General features: G+C 42.0%; 2 protein-coding genes and 1 pseudogene across 3 annotated transcripts in view; 1 reads left to right on the top strand and 2 right to left on the bottom strand.

Annotated features, from left to right (window-relative positions):
- Positions 1 to 131: 131 nt before the first annotated feature.
- si:dkey-127k13.1 (PWWP domain-containing DNA repair factor 3A) lies at positions 132 to 7,648 on the bottom strand. 2 transcript variants are annotated; one of them, XM_050054541.1, is made up of 16 exons: positions 7,428 to 7,648; positions 6,426 to 6,544; positions 4,997 to 5,325; positions 4,456 to 4,878; positions 4,319 to 4,337; positions 4,031 to 4,279; positions 3,587 to 3,736; positions 3,410 to 3,480; positions 3,062 to 3,138; positions 2,743 to 2,803; positions 2,530 to 2,605; positions 2,350 to 2,400; positions 1,979 to 2,220; positions 664 to 885; positions 440 to 528; positions 132 to 347 (listed from the first exon to the last, which is right to left on the bottom strand). In XM_050054541.1, exons 2-16 carry the CDS (start codon positions 6,430 to 6,432, stop codon positions 248 to 250), a joined length of 2,166 nt encoding a protein of 721 aa, XP_049910498.1. In that variant the 5' UTR covers positions 6,433 to 6,544; positions 7,428 to 7,648; the 3' UTR covers positions 132 to 247. The 2 variants fall into 2 exon arrangements, with proteins under 2 accessions (XP_049910498.1, XP_049910506.1); XM_050054549.1 differs by lacking the exon at positions 4,319 to 4,337 and having other exon boundaries at positions 4,031 to 4,217; positions 4,798 to 4,878.
- Positions 6,467 to 9,677, bottom strand: LOC126393868 (uncharacterized; annotated as a pseudogene).
- A 3,761-nt stretch (positions 9,678 to 13,438) lies between these two features.
- The window catches only part of kif26ba (kinesin family member 26Ba), a 123,565-nt gene continuing 111,018 nt past the window's right edge, over positions 13,439 to 25,985 (top strand). The window contains exons 1-2 of the mRNA XM_050054496.1: positions 13,439 to 14,082; positions 16,706 to 17,098. Of these exons, the coding sequence (XP_049910453.1) occupies positions 14,023 to 14,082; positions 16,706 to 17,098 (453 nt within the window). The 5' untranslated portion in view covers positions 13,439 to 14,022. The remainder of the gene's footprint in view (positions 14,083 to 16,705; positions 17,099 to 25,985) is intronic.

Below are 25,985 nucleotides of genomic sequence, written 5' to 3'. Positions count from 1 at the left end.
GATGAGCATTTTTATTATGATTGTAGACATTATGAACCAGCTTCAATATTTCCCCCATGTTGCACAGCTTTGAAGCTTAAAAATCACTATGTACAGTGTTTGATCATAAGAAAAGGCACGGGACATTTGGATTATTTTAAGACCATTTATCAGTGATTGTAAGGCAAGCAAATACTGCTACATTTGTAGAAAAAAAAAGATAAAAAAATATACAAAAATACTTTACTGTTTTACAATACTCTGTCTTCTAACTGATGGGGTCAGAGACGATCACAAGTGAAGTGTTTTGATGCTGTGACTTTTTCCTTATCTGCTGCTCAATCATCAAGTCAAACTCCTGTCTTTCCCTGAAATGAAAAATAAATGGAGAAAAAAATCCACGGTCACTGATTGCACTTAGTATTTGCTGTAGCATTGTCTTAACTCACCGAGCTCTTACCTGTGACTTATACATCGACCTTTAAGGTACTTTTCCTCTGCCTTTTTTACCGAGACGTTGTCCACCCCAGCTATGGCGTAGATGATGGCCTGCACAGGAGGATGATAATTTTACAACACCTCCACAACATGAACTGTAACATGCATATCAGAAAACACTATGCTTTTATCAGGGGAAAAAAAACAACAACACAAAAACAAGCAGTGACTAAAGCTTTAGCTCACCTCAGGGAGAAGCACATCCAGGACAAAGGGGACACGCTCTATAGATTTCATCTCAGCCAGGCAGGGGGCAGTGGCCACAGCCGTTGCGTAGAGCTCACTCAGGTACCAGTAGACCTGGTCCAACTGCTGGTCATCTTCCAGGTATATGTTCACCACCCGCCTCCGTCGGGAACTCAGGAAGGAGCAAAGCCATCTGGACTGCTGCTGCCCACGGATCACAGCCTGTAGGGAGAGAGACAGGAAGGATGGGATTATTTATCCAGTGACAGTAGGGTTGCTACAATATGAGATTTTCATGGTTCAACAGTCGTCTAAGAATATAACATGATTTCACAGCATACATTATTGAACAATTATCATCACTATCAGTTGCAATGTAGGCTTTCTGGGGGTTGTACAAATGCTTTAATTGAAAACTGAAACCATTTTTTAAAAGGAGTATGTGGAAAAAGTCTCCCTTTTAAAAATAACTGCAGTAAAGGTCAGATTCTCAGTTTAGTAGCACTTTTTTCCAAATACTTTGGATATGCAAATGTACATAGTGTGATTACCATTAATTTTCATACCATGGTATACCTTGAAACCAGCATACAGCTGCAAATCTAAGTGACAGGTGCTCATCTTGCAAGCTTTATTTAAGTGCTTAATACAATGACTATCACAAGGATTAAGCACATTTACTCTTAGATGTCTTACTACTGCTGCAGAGCTTCTACCCTCAGGCCACAATAATCCTGAATGAAGACCCTGCCTAAGACCCTACACGCCCCTCCAAATACAAAATATTTATTGTTACATTGTTTTAACTGCACAGTTGATAGAGCTGACAGATTACATTTCATTGCAATTATATCCATATCATTTCATGTGACAAATAAATAAACTGATTGACGCCAAAACCTCACAATGGATGTTTCTCTTGCACTCTGAAAGACTGGCCTTGTTATATTACAGTCATCAGCCAAACTGCCAAAGTATAATTTGAGCAGGCAAATTTCATGTCCAACTGACCTTTCACTAAGCCCCGCCCCTTTGTGATGATCTGACAAGCTGTCGGATTAAGCATGGAGCCCACACTCTAACTAACTGCACTCCCTGAAGAAATATTATCATATTTGTGGAAAAATGAAAGAGTGATTCCAGAGAGAAGCAGACAGAGGGGTCTACAGTCTGTGTTTGAAGGATATATCCAGGATGTCAAACTGACTCAGCAGCAACAACAGGTTAAAAAGACAGATAGTTAGAAGCTAAAGCCGAACTATTAAAACTTTGCAATCAAACAATGCAACAATGCAAGAAGCTCCAGTGAACGTACCAGAAGGCGTCCTTCCACCATGCGCTGCTTTACTATGAAATGTACAAGCTTCTCATTGGCACGGTTGTGGGCGGCATGACTCCGGTCTGGCAGCAGCCTCTTCGAACTTCTGCTGACCTCCTCATGCTGTTCACTAAAGCTGTCCTCCTTATGATCATCACACGGCGCCTCCATCATCAAATCAGTGGTGATGGTGAGTCTCTCTGAGGCTGCCTGCGGGTACGTCCTCCTTACTGGATAGCCTGAAGTAGTTAGAGACAGACGGTAAAGAGCATTGTCAGAACCACGTATGGCTCAGGTGTACTCAGATCGTCATTCCACAGTGGCCTGATATGCAGTGGTGCCATATACGATGACAGGAAGAAACTTACTCATGTCATGAGCAAAGTACTCGAGGAAGGAGCCAGAAAATGAGCCACATGCTGCAGAGACAAAACATGATTAGTAGGCCTAATGCCATTAGTGTCACAACAATACTGTTAAAATATAATGCATGCATCACTGTCCTTCATCAGTGTCTGTATGAATAGGAATAAATGGAGAATACTTACCGATCCGTATTCTGTAGTCTGATATGAGCTCCAACGACCACACAACGGCACTATCGTACTCTTCTTTGGCTTTTAACTATGAGACAAAATACTAATACTAATACTAATACTAATACTAAATACTAAGAGACATAAATACTCCTCCACTGTGTCAGGACAACATCATTTTTTTATTTTAGAAAATTGAGTGCATAGTTCATAAGCAGTTCCTACCACCAGCTGATCAGCTTCTTCACAGTCAAATGGCTTCAGGGTTTTCAGAGGCACAGTGAACCTTCCAGAACACAAGCATACCACTAAAAACCAAACTCTATTTAAATATGTCCATTTGTGAGGCCCAGTTTAATGATATCTGACAATACAGGTTATTTTACAACCAAATCTATTTGCATAGGATGGCTGCATGGCTTTCATTCATGTTAAGATCCCCATTAGCCGGGTGTTCTATATGACCTAGGGATCCTCACACCCGATAAGCATGCATAAACATTAACCAACAAACCAGTGAGAAAAAATGCATTTTATTTCCTACCCTTTCTTTTTGTGAATCATTGGGTCATCAATGAGCATGATGCTGGCTTTTTTCTGTTTACGATGCACACTTTTTACCTGCAGAGAAAAACAGTGCAGTGTTTGCTATTTTGTCTTGTATCTGTCTTGATTACAGGCCTTACTTTACGTCACCAGTATTTCAACCAATGATAGACTTTAACTTAATTTCCCCAGTAAACATCATCCACCTGTCATCTGAAGTTCATGCGAGAGTTTAGAATTGCTATTCTGAATATCAGGCAAAAATCTTGTGTATCGTTCAATTTAAAAACCTTAAAAAATATGTGCTCATGAGAAATAAATCCTCCACACAGCCATTAACACTTACCAATGCAGGCCAGAATGGATAATGTCTAAATTTGTGCCAGACAAACACTCCCTCTGTGATGGACGGGGGCTCTGAAAGACAAACACAATCAGCTCTCAGTATACATGTGCACACAATCCAGTCCATAACTAGCCCTTGTAGAGTTTGTTTGCATTCAGTCACTGCAGTCGCTCTCACTTTTGTCTGACTGCATCAAGAAACTTGGTAGCTCCTCGTCCTCGTCCTCCTCCTCATCACTTCCCTCATCTTCTGGGAAGTCCAAAGATGGCAGCTGTTCCTCAGGGCAGCTCAGCTCAATCGATAGATCTGAAGACAGCAAAGACTCGTCTTTTGGGGGGTGGGGTGGGGTGGACAGCAATACCACAGAGTTAGAGTAATATAATAATATAATAATCTTGCTCACCTGAATTCTTAAAAAAAGTATGCTGCTCTACAAGCGTAACTAGCTGCCCCGACTCACTCCACACAGAGTACAACACATTTGAAATGGATCCTGCGAAAATTGTGGTTGTGCACAATTTATCATGCTTTGGATTGTGAGGGTAATGACCTCCTAAAACACACAATGTCTTAAAAGTATTATGGAGACTCTACATGAGACAGATACAAAGGAGACACTACCTTGCTCTGCTGTGTCAGCTGTCTTCAGTTCAAATCTTGGTCGAGAGCGTTCAGATGACTGAGTAGTGCTATCCTTCTGTAAATTCCCCTTCTCCACTTTCCGCGTCCTGCCTCTCCGGGGCTTGGCTAGAGGACCGTTGGTTTTACTGCAGGTCTGTGTTTGCTCCTTTGTCACCCTTTTTCTAACCTGTCTTGGCTGGGAGGCGTGTGTACTCCTACTTCTGCTTTGTGATTTTGATTTGCAGTGTGTACTCCTACTTCTGCTTTGTGATTTTGATTTGCAGTGTGGTGAGTCTACCTCTGATGTCTAAAACAGAACAGACATCAAAAGGAGTTTTAGAATATGACTGATATTTACTGAGCAGGAAGAAAAAACTGTGGGCTCACAATGCATAAACAGTATCAGTGAAAATACAATCAATCACCTTTAACTGTGTGATGACTTCGGTGTACTCTAGCTCTGCTTGATTTGCTCCATGCAGAGACTCTGAGATGTTGGACAGGATGTCAGTGGAGGAGCTGTGCACTGGTGTGGAGGTCAGGAGGGCTTCTTGTGTCCGTCTCTTTCGTCCCCTGCCCCTTTTTGGAGTGCTTGATGAGGAACTGACAGTGGACTGGCTGACGATGGCAGCATGATTGCCTGGCACAGCATTTGATTCCTCTGTGCCCTTCTCCACTTTCCGCGTCCTGCCTCTCCATCGCTTGGCTGGAGGACCATTGGTTTTACTGCAGGTCTGTGTTTGCTCCTTTGTCACCCCTTTTCTAACCTGTCTTGGCTGGGAGGCGTGTGTACTCCTACTTCTGCTTTGTGATTTTGATTTGCAGCGTGGCGAGTCTACCTCTGAAGTCTAAAACAGAACAGACATCAAAAGGAGTTTAAGGATATGACTGATATTTACTGAGTAAGGAGGAAAAACTGTGGGCTCACAATGCATAAACAGTATCAGTGAAAATACAATCAATCACCTTTAACTGCGTGATGACTTCGGTGTACTCTAGCTCCGCTTGATTTGCTCCATGAGGAGACTCAGAGATGTTGGACAGGATGTCAGTGGAGGAGCTGTGCACTGGTGTGGAGGTCAGGAGGGCTTCTTGTGTCCGTCTCTTTCGTCCCCTGCCCCTTTTTGGAGTGCTTGGTAAGGAACTCGCAGTGGACTGGCTGACAATGGCAACATGATTGCCTGGCACAGCATTTGATTCCTCTGTGCCTTGAAATGAGATGGCGTCTGCCTGTGTTGTTGTTTTCTTTGTTAGTGTCTTTTTAGGTTCCCCTTTCCTTGTTCTTCGAGATCCACCTGAAACATTCACAGATATAGCTGACTCTGAAAAGCTTCTGCAGCACTTACGCCCAGTTCAGACCAAAGATTCGCAACAAGACAAAACTGTTTTAGAAGTTGCACTGGCCGGTCTGAGCTCGACTCAAGCCGGCTGATGGTGTCACCTGCAACTCAGCTGGTCAAATTGCCGGCAGCTGGTTTTGGGAACACAAAGCATGTCACCTGTTTATACAGACAATCAGCTTGTACTGAAGTCTGCTGGTCATGTCAAAATGACCGTAGATGGCGTGTTTGCTTGCTGCGGCAGGTGCTCTGTCCCCGCCGAGCCCTTTGTTTCCGTCCTCACGGTGTGCTAGATTTGTATGGTGGGCTGCTACTGCCGCCCCCATGCACACATTCTGTTTATTTATATTATATTATTGTGGCGTATTTATTATGAACACAGTCCATCTGATACTCATTTTGTTTGTTTCTTTGCTCTGTCATCACTAGAGATGCACCGATCCAGCTTCTTTGCTCTGTCATCACTAGAGATGCACCGATCCAGCTTTATCAGTTTCGATACCGATCCCGATGCTGTGGCTTTGAGTATCAGCCAATACCAGATACTGATCTGATACCATGGTTGACCTAAAAAGCTATATACCTTTACATGTAGAACAGAAAACAGTAGTGACGTAGCTCGTGTTGCAATAGATTTAAAGGGAAAGGATCGCCTCAGGTGTAGGTTGCATTTTCTGATACTCGAGCCATCTATTTTGATGATATCGGGCCGATATTCGATCCAGATATCGGATCGGTGCATCCCTAGTCATCAATACTACAAATGTTACTGTAGCCAGTATGTCACTATCACTATCCTCATTCATGTTTGTAGAAGCTACAAATTATATTCAGCCGCAAAATAAACCTGAAAATCTGGAAATCAGAACAGAAGTACAGAGAGTTGTTGCATAGAGATGATACACTGTCTCAACTAGTTGCATTGGTGTGCAGGTTTTTAAAACATTGCAGAACGGTGTATTGAAAGTTGTTGCAAGTTTCCAATGAATCTTTGGTCTGAACTGGACTTTACAGAACTCAGAAAGAGGAATCATGAAGATCACATGCTGGGTTACCTTTCATTGTTGCATGAATTAGTGTAGCCTTTCCCTTGGGGTCATTGGATCAGAAGTCTACTGTCAAGTGTCGATGTGGGATAGTTATCAGGGCTGATTTCCTTCACCAGGGCTGACAGCTTTGTGCCAGAGGAGACACAGAGAGGAGAGGGTGAGGGAATGTTGTTGAACCAACCTGCAACATTTGGGCGCTACTTCCGCTTTGGGCCATGTTGGCAATGAGATGAATGCCATCCTTACTCTGCTTCTGTAAGCCTGACTGTGCCATGTGAGTTTGTTAAAATAGGAACGCCTGTGTCTATGGAAACGGGATCAAAACGTTTTGCAAATTGAGGTGACAAACTAGCTGACGTTAGTTAACTATCTCAGTAACGTTACCGTTATGTTGTTAGGGAGTTAAGTTAAATAAACAACTGTCTATATGTCAAAGATATGGCACTACAGTTACACCAGCAGCCCCTCCCCCGCTAACGTTACATTCCTGGAAGCAACAGTTGGGTTTTATCCTCACACGACCTAACAGTTAAGAGTTTCACGATAAAAATAACGTCACATATGCGCAAAGACTATGCTAAAACAACAAAAATATCAAAGTTAAACGTTTTAGAGATAGACGACTTCACGCGATAGTTCGAAATGTGACTGGTTGCTAACACAAACTCTCGGGAACATCATCTCGGTTGTTTATGTAGCTAGCATGCTAAGTAAGTAAACAAACACATCCACAAAAACCCCAAGTAATGCACGCAGCGACAGTTGTTTATTGTTGACGCATATTACGTGACATAAACAGAAACCGCCTGTCAGATCTGCACGGTGACTTAGTAGTTATAGCTACGTGACAGTAACTCAGCGTAAGCTAAGTTTTAGCTACAGGAAGCTAACTCTCGCCACAATCCAGCATTTAATGCGATAGCTGCAACATGCACGCCTCCGACCTGATCTTAATTTGCAAAAGTGATTGACAAGTTTTCCCCAGGCAAAACGAAAATAGCAGCTCACCTTAAAAACGTTGATTTCTGTTTAGATAGTTAGCTCCCAGCTTCAGTAAAAGCTGTAGGCATAGTTAGTGGTGCATGCACACATTAATTCACTGCTGCTCGCGGACAGAAAGGATAATCCCAAACTACGATATCGATCAAACATTAACCGTAGTGAGAGCAACATGTCGCACACCCAATTCCTCTGGGCAAGTCTACACAACAAATCTCACACCACTAGTTTGTTGTGGTGATCACGGATCGTACACCAGCCTTAAAGACAAGTAGCGCCACCTACCGTCCCGGAGTGCGCAGATTCAAAAAACTGAATATCCTCCTTTTGTTTGGTTTGCATTTTTAATTTATACTAACTATTTGGGACCAGTAGGACCTGGTAAGTACAAAAACTAAACGTTGTCAGTGATATCTCAAGGCAACTGAATCGAACGCAACTGGACTTGGTTTTGTCTTAGAAGACGTTTCACCTCTTATCCAAGAGGCTTCATCAGTTCATGCTTGTCTGACTAGGCTGGAACTAGTCTGACAAACTGGTGTGGAAGCACCCAGGTATTTAACCTCTGGGGACGTCTTCACAAGATCAATGATGTCACTGGTTTGTTAGTGCTCCAATGGTGTGTCAACGACAGTCGTTGAAACTCCTGCTGCAACGCTGCAATTGGAGTCGTCAGAGTCACATGAGGCCATTGTTTTTAGAGGTTAAGTTGATGAAAGGACAGCATTATAGGTGGGGGATAGGTGGTGTTGCAGACCTCCTCCTCTATTGAGAGATGGCTTTTCCAATTTCACATAAATGGCTTCTTTTACACCTCTTTCAAACCATCTGTCTTCCCTGTCCAAAATGTGCACATTGCTGTCTTCAAAGGAGTGTACTTTCTCCTTGAGGTGTAGATAGACAGCTGAGTCTTGCCCTGACGAGTTAGCCCTTCTGTGTTGGGCCATGCGTTTGTTTAGTGGTTGTTTTGTTTCACCAATGTACAAGTCTGGGCATTCCTCACTGCATTGGACAGCGTACACTAGGTTGCTCTTCTGAGTGTGTAGTGTACGGTCTTTTGGGTGTACCAGTCTTTGAGTGTGTTACTGGGTTTGAAATACACAGGGAGGCGGTGTTTGCTGAAAATCCTCCTGCGTTTTTCAGATACCCCAGACACATAGGGGATGACAGTGTTATTGTGCTTGCTCTTTTCTTCCTCACCCGCCTTGTTCTTTCTGGAACAGGCTGCTGATTTCACAAAAGTCCAACTGGGGTAACCACAAGTTTTTAGAGCCTCCCTCAGATGTTCATGCTCCTTCCCTTGGGCCTGAGTGCTGGTAGGTACGTTATCAGCTCTGTGTTGTAGGGTCCTGATAACACCTAGCTTGTGTTCCAGTGGGTGGTGAGAATCGAACAGTAAGTATTGGTCTGTGTGAGTGGATTTCCTGTATACCCCAATGTGGAGGCCTCTGTCCTCTGTAATGTGCACGTCACAATCCAAGAAGGGCAAACTGTTCTCCTTAACATCTTCTCTTGTGAACTTGATGTTTCTGTCCACTGAATTGATGTGTTCAGTGAAAGCTTGTACCTCTTGAGTTTTGATTTTAACCCATGTGTCATCCACATATCTGAACCAGTGGCTCGGTGCTGTTCCCTCAAAGGAGTTCAAGGGTCTGTATTCTACATCCTCCATGTACAGGTTAGCCACAATGGGAGATACTGGTGAGCCCATGGCACAGCCATGGCAGAGCTCCAGTAGTTGGCATATCTGGTCTGGGCTAAGCTTGGTTCTGTCATGGAGGGTGTTGTCGTTTATCAACCGTTGCCTGACTGTTTCCAAAGCCTCCATGGTTGGAATGCAAGTGAACAGGGAGGTCACATCATAGGATACCATGGTATCGTCTGGATCCATTTTTAAACCTCTTACTTTGTTCACAAAGTCTATGGAGTTCTGCCTTGAGATAACTATGACCTGGATGAATGAGAATATCCACAGGCATGTTGTCAGTGATAATTAGAGACCAATGTCCTCAAACAGGACAACAATAAAGTCCCAGTGTCCTCACACAAGATGATAATAAAGTCCCTAAGTCCTTCCTCATTAAGTGTCTTTGCTTGTTACTGTTACTAAAATTGGTCAAAATTGTTGCCATATCAAACTACAAATATTATTAATAACAAATAAACAAGTTTCAACCATAAAATGTGATCAGGTTTTTGACCTCGTCCACTTTTGTGTCGCGATTGGCTACAGACCGATTTGACTGAGATTGCTGCCATCTTGTTTTTACACGGAATATTGTATCATACTCTTAGTCTAAAGTGTCCACGAACAAGGACAACAGGTCTAAGTTAAATAGAATTAAGTATAAGGTCAAGAAAACCCAAAATGTGATGTCCTCAAATTAGGACACAGGGTTTCAGGAGGATATTGTGATAAGACATGAAAAAAACAATCCAGCTACTCAAATTCTGTTTAATTTTCCATTTTTGTTTGGTTCCCCAACATTTTTTTCTGGTTTAATTCTCTATTAGGCTATTGTCTATGATTATCTCCTTGGGATTTTATACAATACAATGTATAGTCCTATGTTTCACACCATACAGTGGCCTACACATTTTCACAACATCTAACTAATAAAGATCCTTTTTCTTTTAAAGGGTGACCTCACCCATTTTCAGAATTCATACTTGCTTTATTTCTGTGGTCTTAGTTAGTTCAAAAATATTGGTAAAAATGAACAGCTCTCCCAAATACAAAAACTAGAGTGCTAAAACTCAAATTTGTGATGTCATAGGGTATAAAGTCTGGAGCTGCTCCATAGACAATGAAGTAGGAAAGGTGTTACAGATGACACTGAGAGCACCCAGGGGAATGTTCTGAGTATATTTTTGTGTCAGAGCTGAGAACACTATAATAGAATAAAGCTCATTTGGGTATAAAAAAGAAAACATACATTCTGTGGGTTCACAAAATTAGGCTCCCATTCATTGTCTATAAAGCAGCTCCAGACGTTTTACCCTACGACGTCACAAGTTTGAGACATCCATCTCTGGTTTCTGGCTTTGAGAGAGATCAGCTCATGTTAAAAATATATCAAATATTGATTAAACTTTCCATGCCTTGGAAATAACATATTGGAATTCCTAATTTAGGCAGCTTTTCCCTTTAAATGAAATGTAGAGTAAAGGCTGCATGCCCAAGCCACAGGCTGCTGTGTCCTACGGCAGACCCATAGGACTCTACACTGAATCACATTCTTTTCTATGAGATCAACATCCTTCATTCAGGGCTGTTTACCTTGTTTGCCTTCAGTTCCTTCTGCCACTCTTACTAATAATTTTATATCAGTCTTTGCCAGCTCATTTCAATCAACACCAAAAAGAGCAGACAACAAGCAAAACTGTCTCATGAACATCATGTATTTCCCTATAGGGACCTTTTCTCTAACTGTTTGCATTGGTGATACATCCCTATGTACTGCAGCTGAAGCAGAGCACTGTTTTCAATGGTTTAATTGGCTCTACCATTTAAAGGCCTACATTTTGTGCGGTTTAAAATCTGACAGTGAGCCAGAATGCATAATACACTGGGACCTGAAACTGAAGCAGCTGAATAGCTGAATGCTGAATTCAAGCACTGCTAATTTGATTGTGTTGAATGGTGCCTCTTTTTAGGCCTGGTCTGCGTGACAAAACATTTCCTGGTGCCATTTTTTTTTATTTCACAGAGTTCTGTGAAGACAAATATAGTGAAAATGGCATTATTAACATAACATGTTTAAAGCAGTCCAGCATACTCTTTATTTCATCAGCTTCTGTGTGTCTCTATGACAACAGTAGAGGGCACTGTGTAACCACTCAAACTGCTCTCTGTCACAATACAGTGGTTCCTAAGAACACTTCAGTGAGTTAATGCATGTGTGTCTTCCCTTTAACAATTAATGCAGAAAAACTACTGCTCTTATATTGATTTTACACTCTTCCAAAGGCTTGGACTTGGTATACCACATACACTTAATTCAGTGGAAGGACCTTTTGACCAAAACCCTGACTGACTGGGATGATTGCAGGTCACTTTTCTAAAGTGCATGTGGGTCAAGGAAAAAGAGGTTACTGCAGGAGCCCAAAAGTGCACATACCAAATGTTCAAATATTAGAGTCATCATGACCGATCAGTTGCCTTGTCTGTCACCATCCATGTTCATGTCCCCAAGCTTTACACAACATCCATCTGTAACTTGCTAATTTTCTTCCTCTCCACCCCCAAAAGGCTTTTACCTTATCAATAGTCTACTTCATTAAAGCAGGAAGTGCACAGAGACATAGCCAAGACTTAAGGAATTCTCAGGACATGAGTCCAAGTTAAGTCAAATTACATAGTTTTTACATCATTTTTTCAGCTGTTTGGGTCAATAATTCAGTTGACTGTTTGATTATATTTTCTGTAAATCTTACAGAAAAATCTCTAATTTTTTTAAGTGGGGTTGTATGAGGTACTTATTCATAGCCAGTGTATTACCCACAGTAGATGGCAGATGGCACAGCCCCAGTTTGGAGAAGCAGGCAGGAGTACTGACACAGTGGCTTGGCAATGTACACTGTGGATGGGGGTTATCGGCAAAATGTATTTTAGCAACCTTAAAAAGGCCTACCTAAATAATCAGTATCAGTCTAAGTGGATGCTGTACTGAGAATATTTTCACTGCTTCCACTTGCCATCAGGTAGCAAATTGATAATGACAGCAATGATGAAATGCAGCTTACTGTGGAGACAAGAGGATACCTTCATGGACCAGAGTATACAGAGGCACTATTGCAGAGAGAGACTGAATGGGCCAAAAGAGAAATGCAAATAGGAATACAGAAATCCTATGGTTGAGAAAATATAGTGCCAAAGAAAAGGGCTGTCTGACGGCACTGTAATTTGGTAAACAAAATCCAACACATTCTCACTCCAACCTCGTCACATATAGATGTTTGGTCATGGACCTTCCAAGTCCAGATACTACATGTAAGGTACCGTGGGTGTGTTGGTCGTTGACGTTGTGGGATGCCATGTCAAGTTATGCCTGTTACATGCATTGTCTTCTTTCAAAATACACTTCCTTTTTTACAGGACATTTAACGTTTAAATACAGTCTCTTTCAAAATAAATGCACAACGTCAGTACAATGTAAATTGACTTGTTTTTTCTCCAACTAACGCACATGGTTGGGTTTAGGCAACAAAAGCACGTGGTTAGGTTTAGAGAAAAACAACAGGGTTTGGCTTTATAATCTTGCAGGATGTGAACACTCTTCTGCCAGGTGAAAGTCGGGTCTGTTGGACACCACCTTAATTTTTTTGTTGTTGTCCTGCCGCATTTCCCCCAGACGCTGAGCGCTGTTAAACCATAACGCCGACATACTGTGTATCATGCCGACCTTAAAGGATGTTTTTTTTCGTCAATGTCTGACACTGCAAGTCACTGCCCAAGTGCCAGATTTTGATGTCTTCGGAATGAGACCAGGTTGAAAAATCTCAATACTGCACTCGTTAAACTGATATTGATTTCTTGGGGGGTTGGCCTTTTTGTAAGTGACTAAATACGTTTTGCTGCTGCCCCAATCTACAGCAGTACATTGCCTAACTTCTGTGGTGGTACCCCTGTCTGCTTCTCCAAACTGGAAGCAGGCAGACTGTCATCTACTGTAGGTAACACACTCACTATAGATAACCTTTAAAAATAATCTGAACTGTCCCTTCAATATGTCCCCTCAGGATTGTCCTGAATGGCAGGTAGAGTCAAGAGTTCCTTTATGACACAAACGCACACTCACATCATCCTAACACCATCCCCAAAGTAATGTTCTAAACCTCCATCCAAAAAGTCCAGTTTCCTCCCATCACACAGACAGCTGTTGTCTACCTGCCACTCAGCTGGAACCACTGGATGTGTATTGGCCTGTGTATGATGAGGGGCAGGCTGGCCCCGCCCTCATCCAGATGTGCGCCTCTCTCCTGTCTCCTCAGTCCACTGCTGGCTTCAGCGCAGAGCGGAGCCTCGGGAAGTCAACAGGAGGGTGCGGAGGGTAACAAGTACAAACAACCCTTCCCCGCAGTCTGCACCAGCTATATCTCACTCGATCTAATGAGTCGTGACTTTGTTAGCCCGTGAGCCGGGATTTGCTCCAGGGTGGGAGTGTGTGTTACCTGTGCAGCGTCAGACGCAGAGCTGATGGAGAGAGGCAGGGCTGAGTCCGGAGCGCTGTTGAGCAGAGAGCTTCATTGAGCGCAGAGCAGACTGTGCTGACAGGGAGCGGTCTGCTGTCTCTCACGACCTGTGTGATTTCCCAGTTTGTTTCTTTTTAAAGAAGTGATCCGAGGGCTTTCTCCAGAGGCAACAACCAGTGGAAATAGAAACCCATTCAGAATTTTTTTTGTTTCTTTGCGGCGGAATGGGGGTGTAACCGGCTTCCACATGCATTTGGAAGTGGCGTGAGGTTGCGTCCAGATTGAGAAGAGCAAACTGCAGGGGTGTGTGGTTAATTGAAATCGATCCGGTGGTCTCATTTTGAATGTGAAGCAGCAGCAGAGGTTGTTTCTCCTCTCCTCTCCTCCCTCCCCTCATCTCACCTCCAACATGACTTCACTGTCGGGGACCAAGGAGAGGTCTGTGAGCAGCCGGAGCAGAAAATATGGGGTAGGTTATTCATTCAAGTAGCCCAGGGGTGGACACACCTCTGTTACAGTGAACATGAAAACTTATTGATGCATGCACTTCACCTCACCCATTTTTAAATAAAAAAAAGTAGTCTGCTCACCCTTTCAGGCTGATGTAAACAGGAAACTCATGAAGAAAGCTCATTATATTTGTGCTCATGCTGTTGATTGACTGCTTGCGAATTTCACATTTTGCACATCACTGCTTATAGTGTCACAAGAGTGGTATGTATTTGTATTATTCTCCCACATCGCTTAATTATCACTAACTGAGGACCAATCAGGTGTCACACTCACACCTGTGTCACCGCCTGCCTCCCACAGCCTAATTAGTGTTAATCTATAACATAGGGTTGGCTCACATTATATCCACCTCTTCACTTGGAGATTATTGAGCATTCCCACCTATCAGCCTACTCACTGCATCCTTATTATAGCCTTTGTGAGGGATTAAAGTAGCTATAGGACCCAACCTCGCCAGCCACCACCACATCAATGGCTCTGCCCTCTCTGACTGGATTTACCCAGCCGCAAAAGATCTAATTTTCAACTCCTTGCGGCTCATTTGATGTTCCCATGTGGCTATATGAATAGAGAAAAATAACACAGGTCTCCACACGGAATCTGACTTAATCCTATTTAGATGGTGATAGAAGCATCCAATATGTTGACTGCTGGGCTGGGGTTGCAGCACCATAATAATAAATGTTTAACATTGCCTCCTGTATGTGTGTTTTTAATTGTCAGAGGATGTGATTTAATTCCCCAATATTATTTTACACTCCCTATCTACCACCCATTGTCTGTGTGTGTGTGTGTGTGTGTGTGTGTGTGTGTTGGCATGATATATCATGACTATCCACTGTGTGTTCAGTTTATGAGTTTCTTTCCAAAACAAGATATTCACCATCTATCAGTTGTTGGCATGTATAGTAGGGGAGAGTGGGGTCATTTGGGACAGGGGGCAGTGCCTTTTTGGCCAGTTAGAAAGCAACAATGTGGGGTACCCATACACAAACGCTGTGTCCTTGCTGCAGCAGCCACAGGCAGCCCCCCCAAAAAGTAGACACAAAAAAGACAAAGGCTATTCCCTTATTGAATAAGACCCACTGCAAAGTTACTAAATGACTGCTTACTGCAGGAACTTAATGTTACTGTAAATTTCAACCCCTGGGCACAATTTGAATGTTCAACTATTTAACTTTTTTTTTAATCTCTCAAGTTGCTGTTATTGACAAACTCAATAGCCTATGTATACCAGTGGACTACATGTAGCCTGTTGTAGCCACATTGAGCTGATAGGTGCTACTGAAATGAAGACTTAAGAGGATAGCCCGTCTCCATATCTCAGTAACTTATGAAAATATAACAATTTTACAAATGTTTTCTTTTTCTCAGAGATATGTGTCAACAAGTGATATTTGTAAATATAAGGTGTCTTAATTTAGACTGCAATTTTTTTTCAATTTAAATTATATATATATTTTTTAGCCCAGAACAAGGTGTCCCAGCCATCCTGGGGTGGCAGAATTTTGGGATAATGCACTCCTTGTACATTTTATGATATTGAGCCTTTCAGGTTTGTGTTGGGCTCTAAAAAACTTGATAAATTGTTAGCATTGGTAACCACTTATCCTATTGGGGTCGCAGGGGGGCTAAAGTCTATCCCAGATGACACTGGGCGAGAGGCAGGGTACACCCTGAACAGGTTGCCAGACTATCACAGGGCTGACACATAGAGACAGACAACCATTCACACTCACATTCACACCTAAGGACAATTTAGAGTCACTAATTAACCTGCATGTCTTTGGACTGTGGGAGGAAGCCGGAGTACCTGGCATGTCTTTGGACTGTGGGAGGAAGCCGGAGTACCTGGAGAGAACCCACGCTGACAAGTGTAGACCATGCAAACTCCACACAGAAGAGCTTTCCCACCCCCCAGGGTTCGAATAAATGCTAACCACTGTACAACCATGCTGCCCTAAATTGTTAGCAGACACCTGTATTTGTTAAGGCATCACATTGTTTGCATTACCATTCAAGTAGTCTATGAGCAATGGAAGGTTATTTTATATTGCTACACAAATGACGCAACCAACCCCACTCTCCCCTAAGCATGGACATTAAAGCTATGAATAAGGCTCATATGTTTCAGCCAGAATCATTTGCTTTTGATTCTCTTTCATGAATTTCAGATTTATACATTGTGTGCAGGACTACAAACAATGGATGAATTGTTAACGTCAACAATATATGTTGAATAAAGCCAGGTGGATATAGTGAGCACACATCATTATATTGCTTTACAGGCAAAATGCAAATAGCTTGACTTTTAATTTGCATGATACAAGACACATGCCCTCACCCACTCCCCCTTATTTTATTCTCATTCCTGTGCAACCTGTTGTGTGCATTGGGATGATCAGGATGTTGCACATTTTCATAAAATATAGGCTTTTCATGGAATTGCAAAACATTTGGGTCCATTATTAATTCATATAATTATTTACTCCTGCTGTTCCTTTGATGACACGCCAAAATGCTGGACACGAAGAGGCCTATCAGTCAAATCTTCTTCTTCTTTTATTTTATTTTTGCAGATGCCTGACACCTCCCCAACCAAATCTGCTTCCATCTTCCCGGACACGTGGTACCGAAAGGCCTACGAGGAAAATGCCCGCTCTGGCACACGCCCTGCCCCGGAGGGTGCCGGCTCCATGCCGAGCTCCACGGGCACCCCGTCCCCAGGCTCAGGAATCTCCTCACCAGGGTCCTTCTCTGGATCACCAGGGACCATCTCTCCAGGGATTGGGACAGAATCGCCTGGTTCACTGGGTGGCTCCCCTGGTTTTGGGACAGGATCACCGGCCTCAGGCAGTGGAAGCTCCCCTGGTAGTGAAAGAGGGATATGGTGTGAGAACTGCAACGCTAGGCTGACAGAGCTGAAAAGACAAGCACTGAAACTGCTCATCCCTGGACCTTACTCCAGCAAGGTAATAACAAGATTGTCTGCTTGTCTATGGTGTGTATGAATGTGTGAATCTGTGTGTGTGTGTGTGTGTGTGTGTGTGTGTGTTAGGCTTCCTGTTGTGTCAGCCAGTGGTGAGCTGGAAATGCTCAGTAGCACAGCTTCCAAAAATAACTTGTTCCTTCATTAACTGTGGCATTTAGACAGTGACACATATTAACTTGGTTGCTCATGAAAGACCTGGACTCTAATCATTCCCTTGCTTACTGCATCGCTGTGTGGACCGAGTTATTGTTCTCATAAATCACAAGGATGCTGTAATTTGTCCAGCCCTCATCTGACCAGCTGTGGGAGAGAGCAGAGACTGAACAGCCTTTGGGATTTAGGATAATTATTGTATTTGAAGCTGTAAATCAATTACTGTTGCCAAAAACAAAATAATAGATGACACAGGCAAGACTATTTGGATTTTTGTCTTAGAATTCTGCAGTTTACCTGATTGATCATATTCACCGGAATCGATTCGGCTCACTTTGTTCGATATTGCTTTTCTCCTTTCGAGGGAATTAACATGATGGATTACTGAGAGACCACTTTAAGCAGATATGAATCCATATAGATAGATCATTTGCAGCTTTTTTTCTTATAATCTTTGACAGGTGATTTCTTTTTTTCTTTGGGTGATCCATACAATCAATTTTAATTCCATTAGTACAGTGATTCAATGATTCTTAGCAGGCAGATCATGAGCCCCAGAGTGGTGTGTGTTGATTTATGATATGCTATCTAATCATATACCAGGGTTGGAAATTAGCACCAGCCACTGGTAAAGTGGTGGTAAAATATACAAGTGGCTGCTACATTTGTTTCACTTGTCAGTCCAAAAAAAAAATTGCTGACCCACTGAGTAGCTGGTAGATTTTGGAATCCACCAGCCACAGTGGCAGGTGGACAAAAAGGTTAATTTTCAAACACCCACAACATACAAACTTATCATAAATTGTTATATATGATATACATAGTTATATAGTTAAATATAGTTATGCCAGCCTACACTGAATAGATTTCTACCTCATAATTTATGAATAATCAACAAATCTCAAACAGCCAATCAACTGATGGAGCAGTTGATTGATGGAGGGGAGTCAGCTGATAGATCACATGATTCCTTTCTATGCAACTAATTGGCAAATCTCATTCAGGGTGCCCTATTCAAACTGCTTTGGCCTGCCTACTGTTGCTGCTTCCTCTGCAAGCTGCTTTGCAACCCACCTCCACCCCAGCTCCTCCTTTTCATGTTGTGTCTGACTTATCAATGTAATATCTGTTTGTCATTGATGCTATTCTGTTCCCGGGGGGTCTTTGCTGCTGCTCTCCCTGCCTAAGGCTTTGCATGCAGGCGCATGGAAGGGCAGGGAGGTTTGCACTGTCTGCCTCAGGATTTCCTTGTTTGCATGTGGAAGGGCAGAGAGCTGTGCTCTGTCCGCCTTAGGCTTTCCACATAGGCACGCAGAAGGGCAGAGAGGTTTGCTCACTCTGCTTCAGGCTTTCCTTGTTTGCATGTGGAAGGGCAGAGAGGTGTACTCTGTCCGCCTTATGGCTTTCCACATAGGCGTGTGAAAGAGGCTTTCTGTGTAGGCTGGAGAAAAGGCAGAGAGGCCCCAGAACAGAGCCATACCGTGTTCCTTACTGACCTAAAATTATTTAAACAAATGGAGGGAAAGTCTGCACGGTCCCTGTGTTTAATGCACGTTGTGCTGTGCTACTTGGGTAAGATAAACATTATCATATAGAAATGAGTACATTTTGGTTTTGACCTTCATTTGGCTGGTGGATGGTTAAAAAACAAAAATAGAGAGCATAAAAAAAAAACCCCACACATTGAAAGTCCATCTGGCATGGCTTTTGGCTCTGCATACATTTTTTGAACATGTTGCCTCTGGGTTCAATGTTCTCCCGCCGCAGTTGACTGGATTTTAGTTATGAATGCAGTGGGGCCGCACATCCAACTTGGAGTTAATTGGTGACAAATAAGCAGCTCTTATGCACCACGGGGCTAATAAAATGCATCCAGCGAGTGGGACTCAGATATAGGAGAAAGACTTACTGTACAGCAAGTAGACAGAGACAGAGGTGTAAACAGTGGGTTCTCATTAGCCCAAGAACATGACATTTGGAAATTGTTAGGAACAGTGGGGGTTAACGGGGACTGTTGGTGGGCAGACCACTAATTAAAATGTTATTCATGAGGTTGGGTTTAGTTGAGGCTGATTAAAGCTTCACCACTGTGGTTAAATTTATTACAGTGTAGAATAAGCACAGGCACATAGCTTACAGTGTTGTAACTGGTATGCGTGCTATATGCCTGTGTGGAAAATGTATCAACAAACATAAATTATGTACTCTTGTAACACCTGCAAATATGGAAACCAGCTTAAACGTATCACTGAACCTAGCACATAAAACTATAAAAAACACAAAGAAAAGTATCTCTCTTTGGCTCGAGGATTTTGTCAGTGGAAAAAAAGATTTTACAGCCTTTGTCTTGGTGTGCTCAACAGATTTACACTCAAAAGTAAATGGAGAAATGGACTGAGGAAGTGGGAGTGTTAGCAAGTGTGTGCTACACTGTGCATGCAGTCTCATAGTAATTTCACAGTCAGAAGAGTGAACATGTGCCTCTGATGTGTTTTGAAATGGGTTATTTTGACTTTCTGGATAAGTTTTCCTCTTAAGCTCCTGCTCTTGAGTTTCTTTAGTCAACTTATTCAGGATGAGTCAGTACAGGGTTTCTTGGATCAATGAATTAGATCGCAACTACTGGGTTTTCAGTAAAGATGAGTAATAGAGCTGTCAATTAGACCTGTCATGGTGCTTGGTACATGGTATAACCCATTGGCACTAATCTGCCTGCCTTTTAAAACAACCGGTGAAGGTGAACCCAAAATTAAGATGTGCTGCCCTGCTGAATCTAGGGTATACAATATCTGGGTTTCTTACAGTGTGGTTTCTTCCTCATACTCTTGCTACAAGAGTGAACTGACCCACACAGGTGTTGGGCAAAAGCTGAACTCGTGTCCTTGGTGAAGCAATGTGACCTAATAATCCTCCTCCTTCACCAAATGTGCCACAACAGCACTTCAGCTGAGTGTGTGTGTGTGTGTGTGTGTGTGTCCCTTCCTGTTGTGCTGTCAGCATGAGACTCCATGTTATTCCTACAGGACGCTAGGACATATGTGACCTCTCACAGCTAGAATAAAGACTCACATCCACAGACCGATATACCCCCCAACATACATACATGTACACACACACACTCTCTGAACCATGCAGACCTCTTTCTGTCCCTGGATATGAATACATGATAGTTTATGCTTGACCCATGCTAGCCACATGCATACTCATACACACACACACACACACACACACACACACACATTCTCACACAGGGCTGTTTATACTATGCTAATGATGACCTTCACCAGTCTTACCATTGAATATTTTGCTGTTTAGATGTCTGCAGCTGTGTGTGTGTGTGTGTGTGTGTGTGTGTGTGTTGTGCCTGGAGACCATTTAGCATGCTCTGTTAGAGCATTTTCTGAATACAGAAACAAGCACACACACATACACACACGTGTCCATGTTCAACTTTGTCACTATGTTTAAATGTCGTGATATTTTATCGTGGCAGACAAACCGGTGTTTGTGTGTGCTCGTCCACTTGTTTGTCTGATTAGCAGCGATGAGTTAGTGCAAACAAAGTGGATTTTTGTATGTGTGTGTGTGTGTGTGTGTGTGTGTTTGTGTGTGTGTGTGTATGTGTGCAGTAGAGCTGTACCGAATAGCTTGAAGCTTCAGAGCGTCATTTATAACGCTGACACTCAAATTCTATTCTATAAGATTTTATTTATTTAGTTAGTTAGTTATTGCATGTCTGTGCATTCTGTTTAAACCTGGTATTTCTGCACAGTTGCAGATGAAGATTAGGTGCCGGTAATATTATCCGTATTATACTATTTGTAGAATTAGCTTGGTGGCTACATGGGATTGTTTTTGACTTGTGTGATCCAAACATTTCCAATAACTCCAGAACACTGTAAAGTCCAAAAGTCAAAATTTATTGAAAAAAGATATATGTAATCATTTCCCAAATTCACAACATGTTTTTATCTGACTAAATATCATACTTCAATTTCTATTTGTTAGTGTTTAGTCTTTCATGAACAACATTTTTACTGTTGTCAAAAACTGTTTGCTTTTGTTGATGACCTAGGTCCTTCCTCTAGATTCAGATCAGATTTTGAGTGAGCTAATTTGAAATGTTCTGATTTATTTTATTGCCATTTCTGTCATAGTATAATGTTGCAAAAGTGATTGTTATTTCATCATTAATTGTATGCCCTTGTTGGATTAGCCTGCTGCCTACACACATTTATATCAATGAAACTAAGGAGATATATTCATTAAAGAAAGTTGATTTAATAAAAAAAGGGAGGGGGGCCGGGGGGCGGCAGGAACCCAGCAATAAAGGCCTCTCTATTATTTAGTAGGCTTTGATATTGTTGCCTTATATGCTATTTTTGAAAAAAAGCAGTAATAGTATTAGTACAAAAATTGTAAAAGATAAACATTGTGTTTTTTTCTTCCCCCATTTGTGGCGCCCCCTATGGATGACGGTGCCCTTAGCATTCGTCTATGTTTATACTGCCTATGCCATGGTCTGGCAATGCTGGAGCATCAAAACATGTCACCACCTGTGACGTCTCATAGTGTCACGAAAGGGTTTCCCCAGTGCGAACACCAATGGGCCACTGATCAAGCGTCGATATGTGAAGAGTTAGAAGTGTCACCAGGTTGTCGGTACAGCCCTAGTAAGCAGTGTTTACTTGCTGTCCAATATATGTCTTAGAGAAAGTAAACCATTCATTCGTTCATTCATATAACCACTCATTCAAGAGAAGTCTAAAACAGATATATATAGCATCTGTGAAAGAGAGCAAAAGGGTGCCCTGTTGAGGGATTAGAGTGAGCAGAGTAGGTTTTCAGGTTTACACTCACACATGCACACAAAATGCATGCACGCTTGTAACCACAGGACTGAAAAGCACATCTGGCTACACAGCTGTACTCACTTAAGGCCTCTGTCCCTCCTCTACTGATGTGTATATCCGTATGTCTGTCTATATATGCGTGTTCATCCCTTATATCCACACCCAAATCATAAGTGGATGCAGGGTGATCTGTTTTTGGTTGGTCCAGTTCAGCCCAGGAAAGTGGGTCACCGTGTGTGTGTGTGTGTGTGTGTGTGTGTGTGTGTGTGTGTGTGTTAGTCACCGGCAAAGTGTCTGTTTCAGATCAGCTGAAAGTCAAAACTGTGTATGTTTATAAAGTGAAACATATACTGTTCCACTTCAGACATAAAAATGAAACCAAAAAAGGACATGTTTGTGAATATGTTCGCTCTCCGCAGACCTCTTACTGGCAACTTGAGATTCATTGAGATTGCTTTCATCTGTACTGAAGATTAGTTTTTCAAGTTTAAACATACTTATACATACACACTTATATACAGCACATAGATTTTGGTCTTCACTTGACATTATTAGGACTGGGATCACAGATGTAGTGCAGTGACACGAGAACTGAAGCTAAAATAGCATGTGGGGGAGACATTTTTCCCTTTTTGTTGTTCATAAAAAATGGTTGGCTAACTTTAGTGCTTGTTACTTGGAAAGCCAAGGGTTGTGAATCCAGAAGTATTTCTCGCCATGGTTGTCGCTCTGCTTACCCTTGCAAACAAAACAGCTCCCTTGTCCAAGTCTAACTATACAGTTTTATCATGTTAACCATCATAAACATTTACAAATAGCCTGGTGAGTACGGCTTTGAAACACCCTTTTATCTTACATCCAGAAAACATCACACAAAAATGAACAACTCTGGCTTCAAGTAGTGTAACTGAAATAAATGGTATACAGGGTTTGGAAAGATCTGACATATGGAGTATAAAAAACTGCCAGAACTGAATTTGTGTTGAATATAGGTGAAAAATTACTGTCTTATCATATATTTACTGTGTACCTTGACAAGTTAGATTACAAACGACTTGACAAAGTATTAATGTCACTTACTGTAGTTAACAGGACTTCATCTGTATGAAAAAGCAAATTAGTAGTAATCTGAAGTGTTGAATGTAGTTGAGGCAGTAGTATTTAGGTAAAACAAGTTGATTATTCATTCAAATAAATCAAAAGAAAAATAGTCAGTAGCAATTATTATCTATCACTGTAGTCATCAGGTATCATTCACAGAGCAAAAAGAAAGACAAGAAGAGGAAGCTGGTCTCAGCCTCTCAGTGTAGGGATTTACTGCTCGCATCATAGTAAACTGAATTTCTTTGAGTTTTGGACTGTTGTTCAGACAAAACAAGCAAGATGCTACTTTGGGCTCTTGTAAATTTTAAGGGCATTTTTAACCTTTTATGACATTTTACAGAAAATAAATGGAAAATGTTGTCAACCAAAACCTTTTAATACCCAACACCAGAAAAGATCTCCGCCATGCGACCAAGTGGCCACCTGTGCTGGTCGCAGCCACTGACAAGTCTTGTAATTCCAGCAGATGCTATGCAGTGCATTAAAAAAGCATCCCAGAAATACAAGCCTCGTCTATTTTTAATGGAACCACGACTTGTTGCACAGAGCAGATTGAGTTTTCCTGCTTACAGACACTGAATGTTAAATATATAGATACAATATAATGATGAGGATGGATGTAAACATAGCCACAAATCTTTTATCCATGTTCTTCACTGGACTTCAGTGGTATTAACATTGTCAGTAGGCTACAGCACAACAAAGTAGGAAATAACACAATTAAAACAGACGAAAAAGAAACCATTTAAGTGTCTACTTACTTACGATACTTTGGGTAGAAGCATAAATATCAGGGGAACTGACCTAATCAACAAAATCTGGCAGGAAAAATACTCTGCTTCTGAAATGCACTCAGTGTGGTATAACACTGTGTGGCAAACAGAACAAAACCGGGTTGCAGCCATGACATGTGGTGCAGCCACGTCCGGTGGAATTGTCCCTCCTGGCTCCCTTACAGTGAAGATGGCGGTGAAGATAACAAAAATGGCGATTTATTCATGTTCCAACATGCCTAACTTTAATGGATCATCACACATCAGGTATTAAATAAATCTGCAGATGCTCCAGTATAGAATGAGACAAAACTTTTCTGAAGATTTCAGTTATTGAGCTATGGCAAAGGCCAAAATGTGGCGTGCAACAGACGGTAAGGCTTGTTGTTGTTTTAAGCCAAGCAAATTCCTGGAAAACTGACATCCCCTATCGGCCGAGGAGCGTCAAGCATCAGCGATGGTGTAAAACAGACAATGAAACAAATTTTTTCAATAATTGTGAATCACTGCAACCTCTTGAGGTCTTTGAGCATACAGTCATATATGTGCACACAAAATATTACATTGATTGGTCTAGTAGTTTGTGAGATTAGCTGCACAAACGTACGCACACTCATTACAGAACACATGATCACCTCCAGGCTTACACTTGGTAGAGTTAATAATCAAAAAGCCCCACATCAGGAGATATGGGTAGTACATCTGACCATTAGGTGAAGTAGGTCAAGGTTTAAAGCTTATGATCTGTCTGCTGCTTCAGATGCCTTTTCAAACCAACCAAAACAAATGGAGTTAACACTCTTGCGGATATAATCAATTTAACTAATCCTAGTCACTTGGTAATTTCCACCCCAAACCAGTAATTTGTCTGTAATTAGTCCACTTATCAGATTAAACGGTGGAGTGTTACTGCTCTGCAGTCAGTCCTCAAAGGGGTGTATTTTTTCTGCACACAGGTACCTCGCTATCCTTTAATAACGAAATCCCATAGAAGCAGGCCTCTGGTAACCACGGCAGCTGGTGTTGCCACGGCAGCGACATGTGACAGATGTGAGCTGCATACATATCTCCATCAGCGCTAATGGGCTCCTCATAGCTTTGTGCGTGTTGGTGAGAGGCAGAAAGAGGGTGAAAATATATGGAGCTCATGTGAATAATAGCACGTGTTGGTGTGAATGTGTGTGTTTTTGGCAAGAGGTAAGGGAGAATATACTAGTTAGTGTGTGTGTGTGTGTGTGTGTGTGTGTGTGNTGGAGCTCATGTGAATAATAGCACGTGTTGGTGTGAATGTGTGTGTTTTTGGCAAGAGGTAAGGGAGAATATACTAGTTAGTGTGTGTGTGTGTGTGTGTGTGTGTGTGTGTGAGAAAAGAGGGAGCGATCATGCCCTCCTGATGCCTTTCAGGTGTGAAAGACATTACCATATAAAGAGGTGGCTTCATCAATAACAGCAAGACGGTTTGGATGGATGGATGAGTGTATGTGAGGGGAGGCAAGGATGCTGATGCAGGCTGAATTAAAGAGCCTCTCACTGGGTTTATGTCAATTTGACCCACCCCCAAGCGCACACACGTACACATCATCTCAGGATCTGTTGTTATTTACTGTACCCTCTCTATTTGAGTTCAATACATTTTGAGGGCTATTTATCAGAAACACTTATTAAAATAGTGTCCAAATATCTGTGTGAAGTCATTTAAATATGTAGATATTTGTAGGACATAGCATCAAACTATTATTTGCAATGTAAAGATATAGTGTGGTAATGGCATACTGAGAATAGAAGTCATGCTACCTCTGTGTGTCTGGTAACATGAGCTTCTCTGTGGTTTGTTGTGGTCAGCCTGCCCAGTGGTAAGCAGAGGGGAAACAGTTTCAAACACAGCAGTAAGGGTATGAAGTGGCTGCTGCCAACATGAACGCGCACAGATTATACTCTGCTGCAGAAGAAGAAAGAAGACAAGATGAAGGAGCTGATGATGTTG

This window comes from Epinephelus moara, chromosome 1 (assembly GCF_006386435.1).
Source record: "Epinephelus moara isolate mb chromosome 1, YSFRI_EMoa_1.0, whole genome shotgun sequence".
Taxonomy (NCBI): Eukaryota; Metazoa; Chordata; class Actinopteri; order Perciformes; family Serranidae; genus Epinephelus; species Epinephelus moara.
This window is presented reverse-complemented; position numbering and strand designations above follow the sequence as displayed.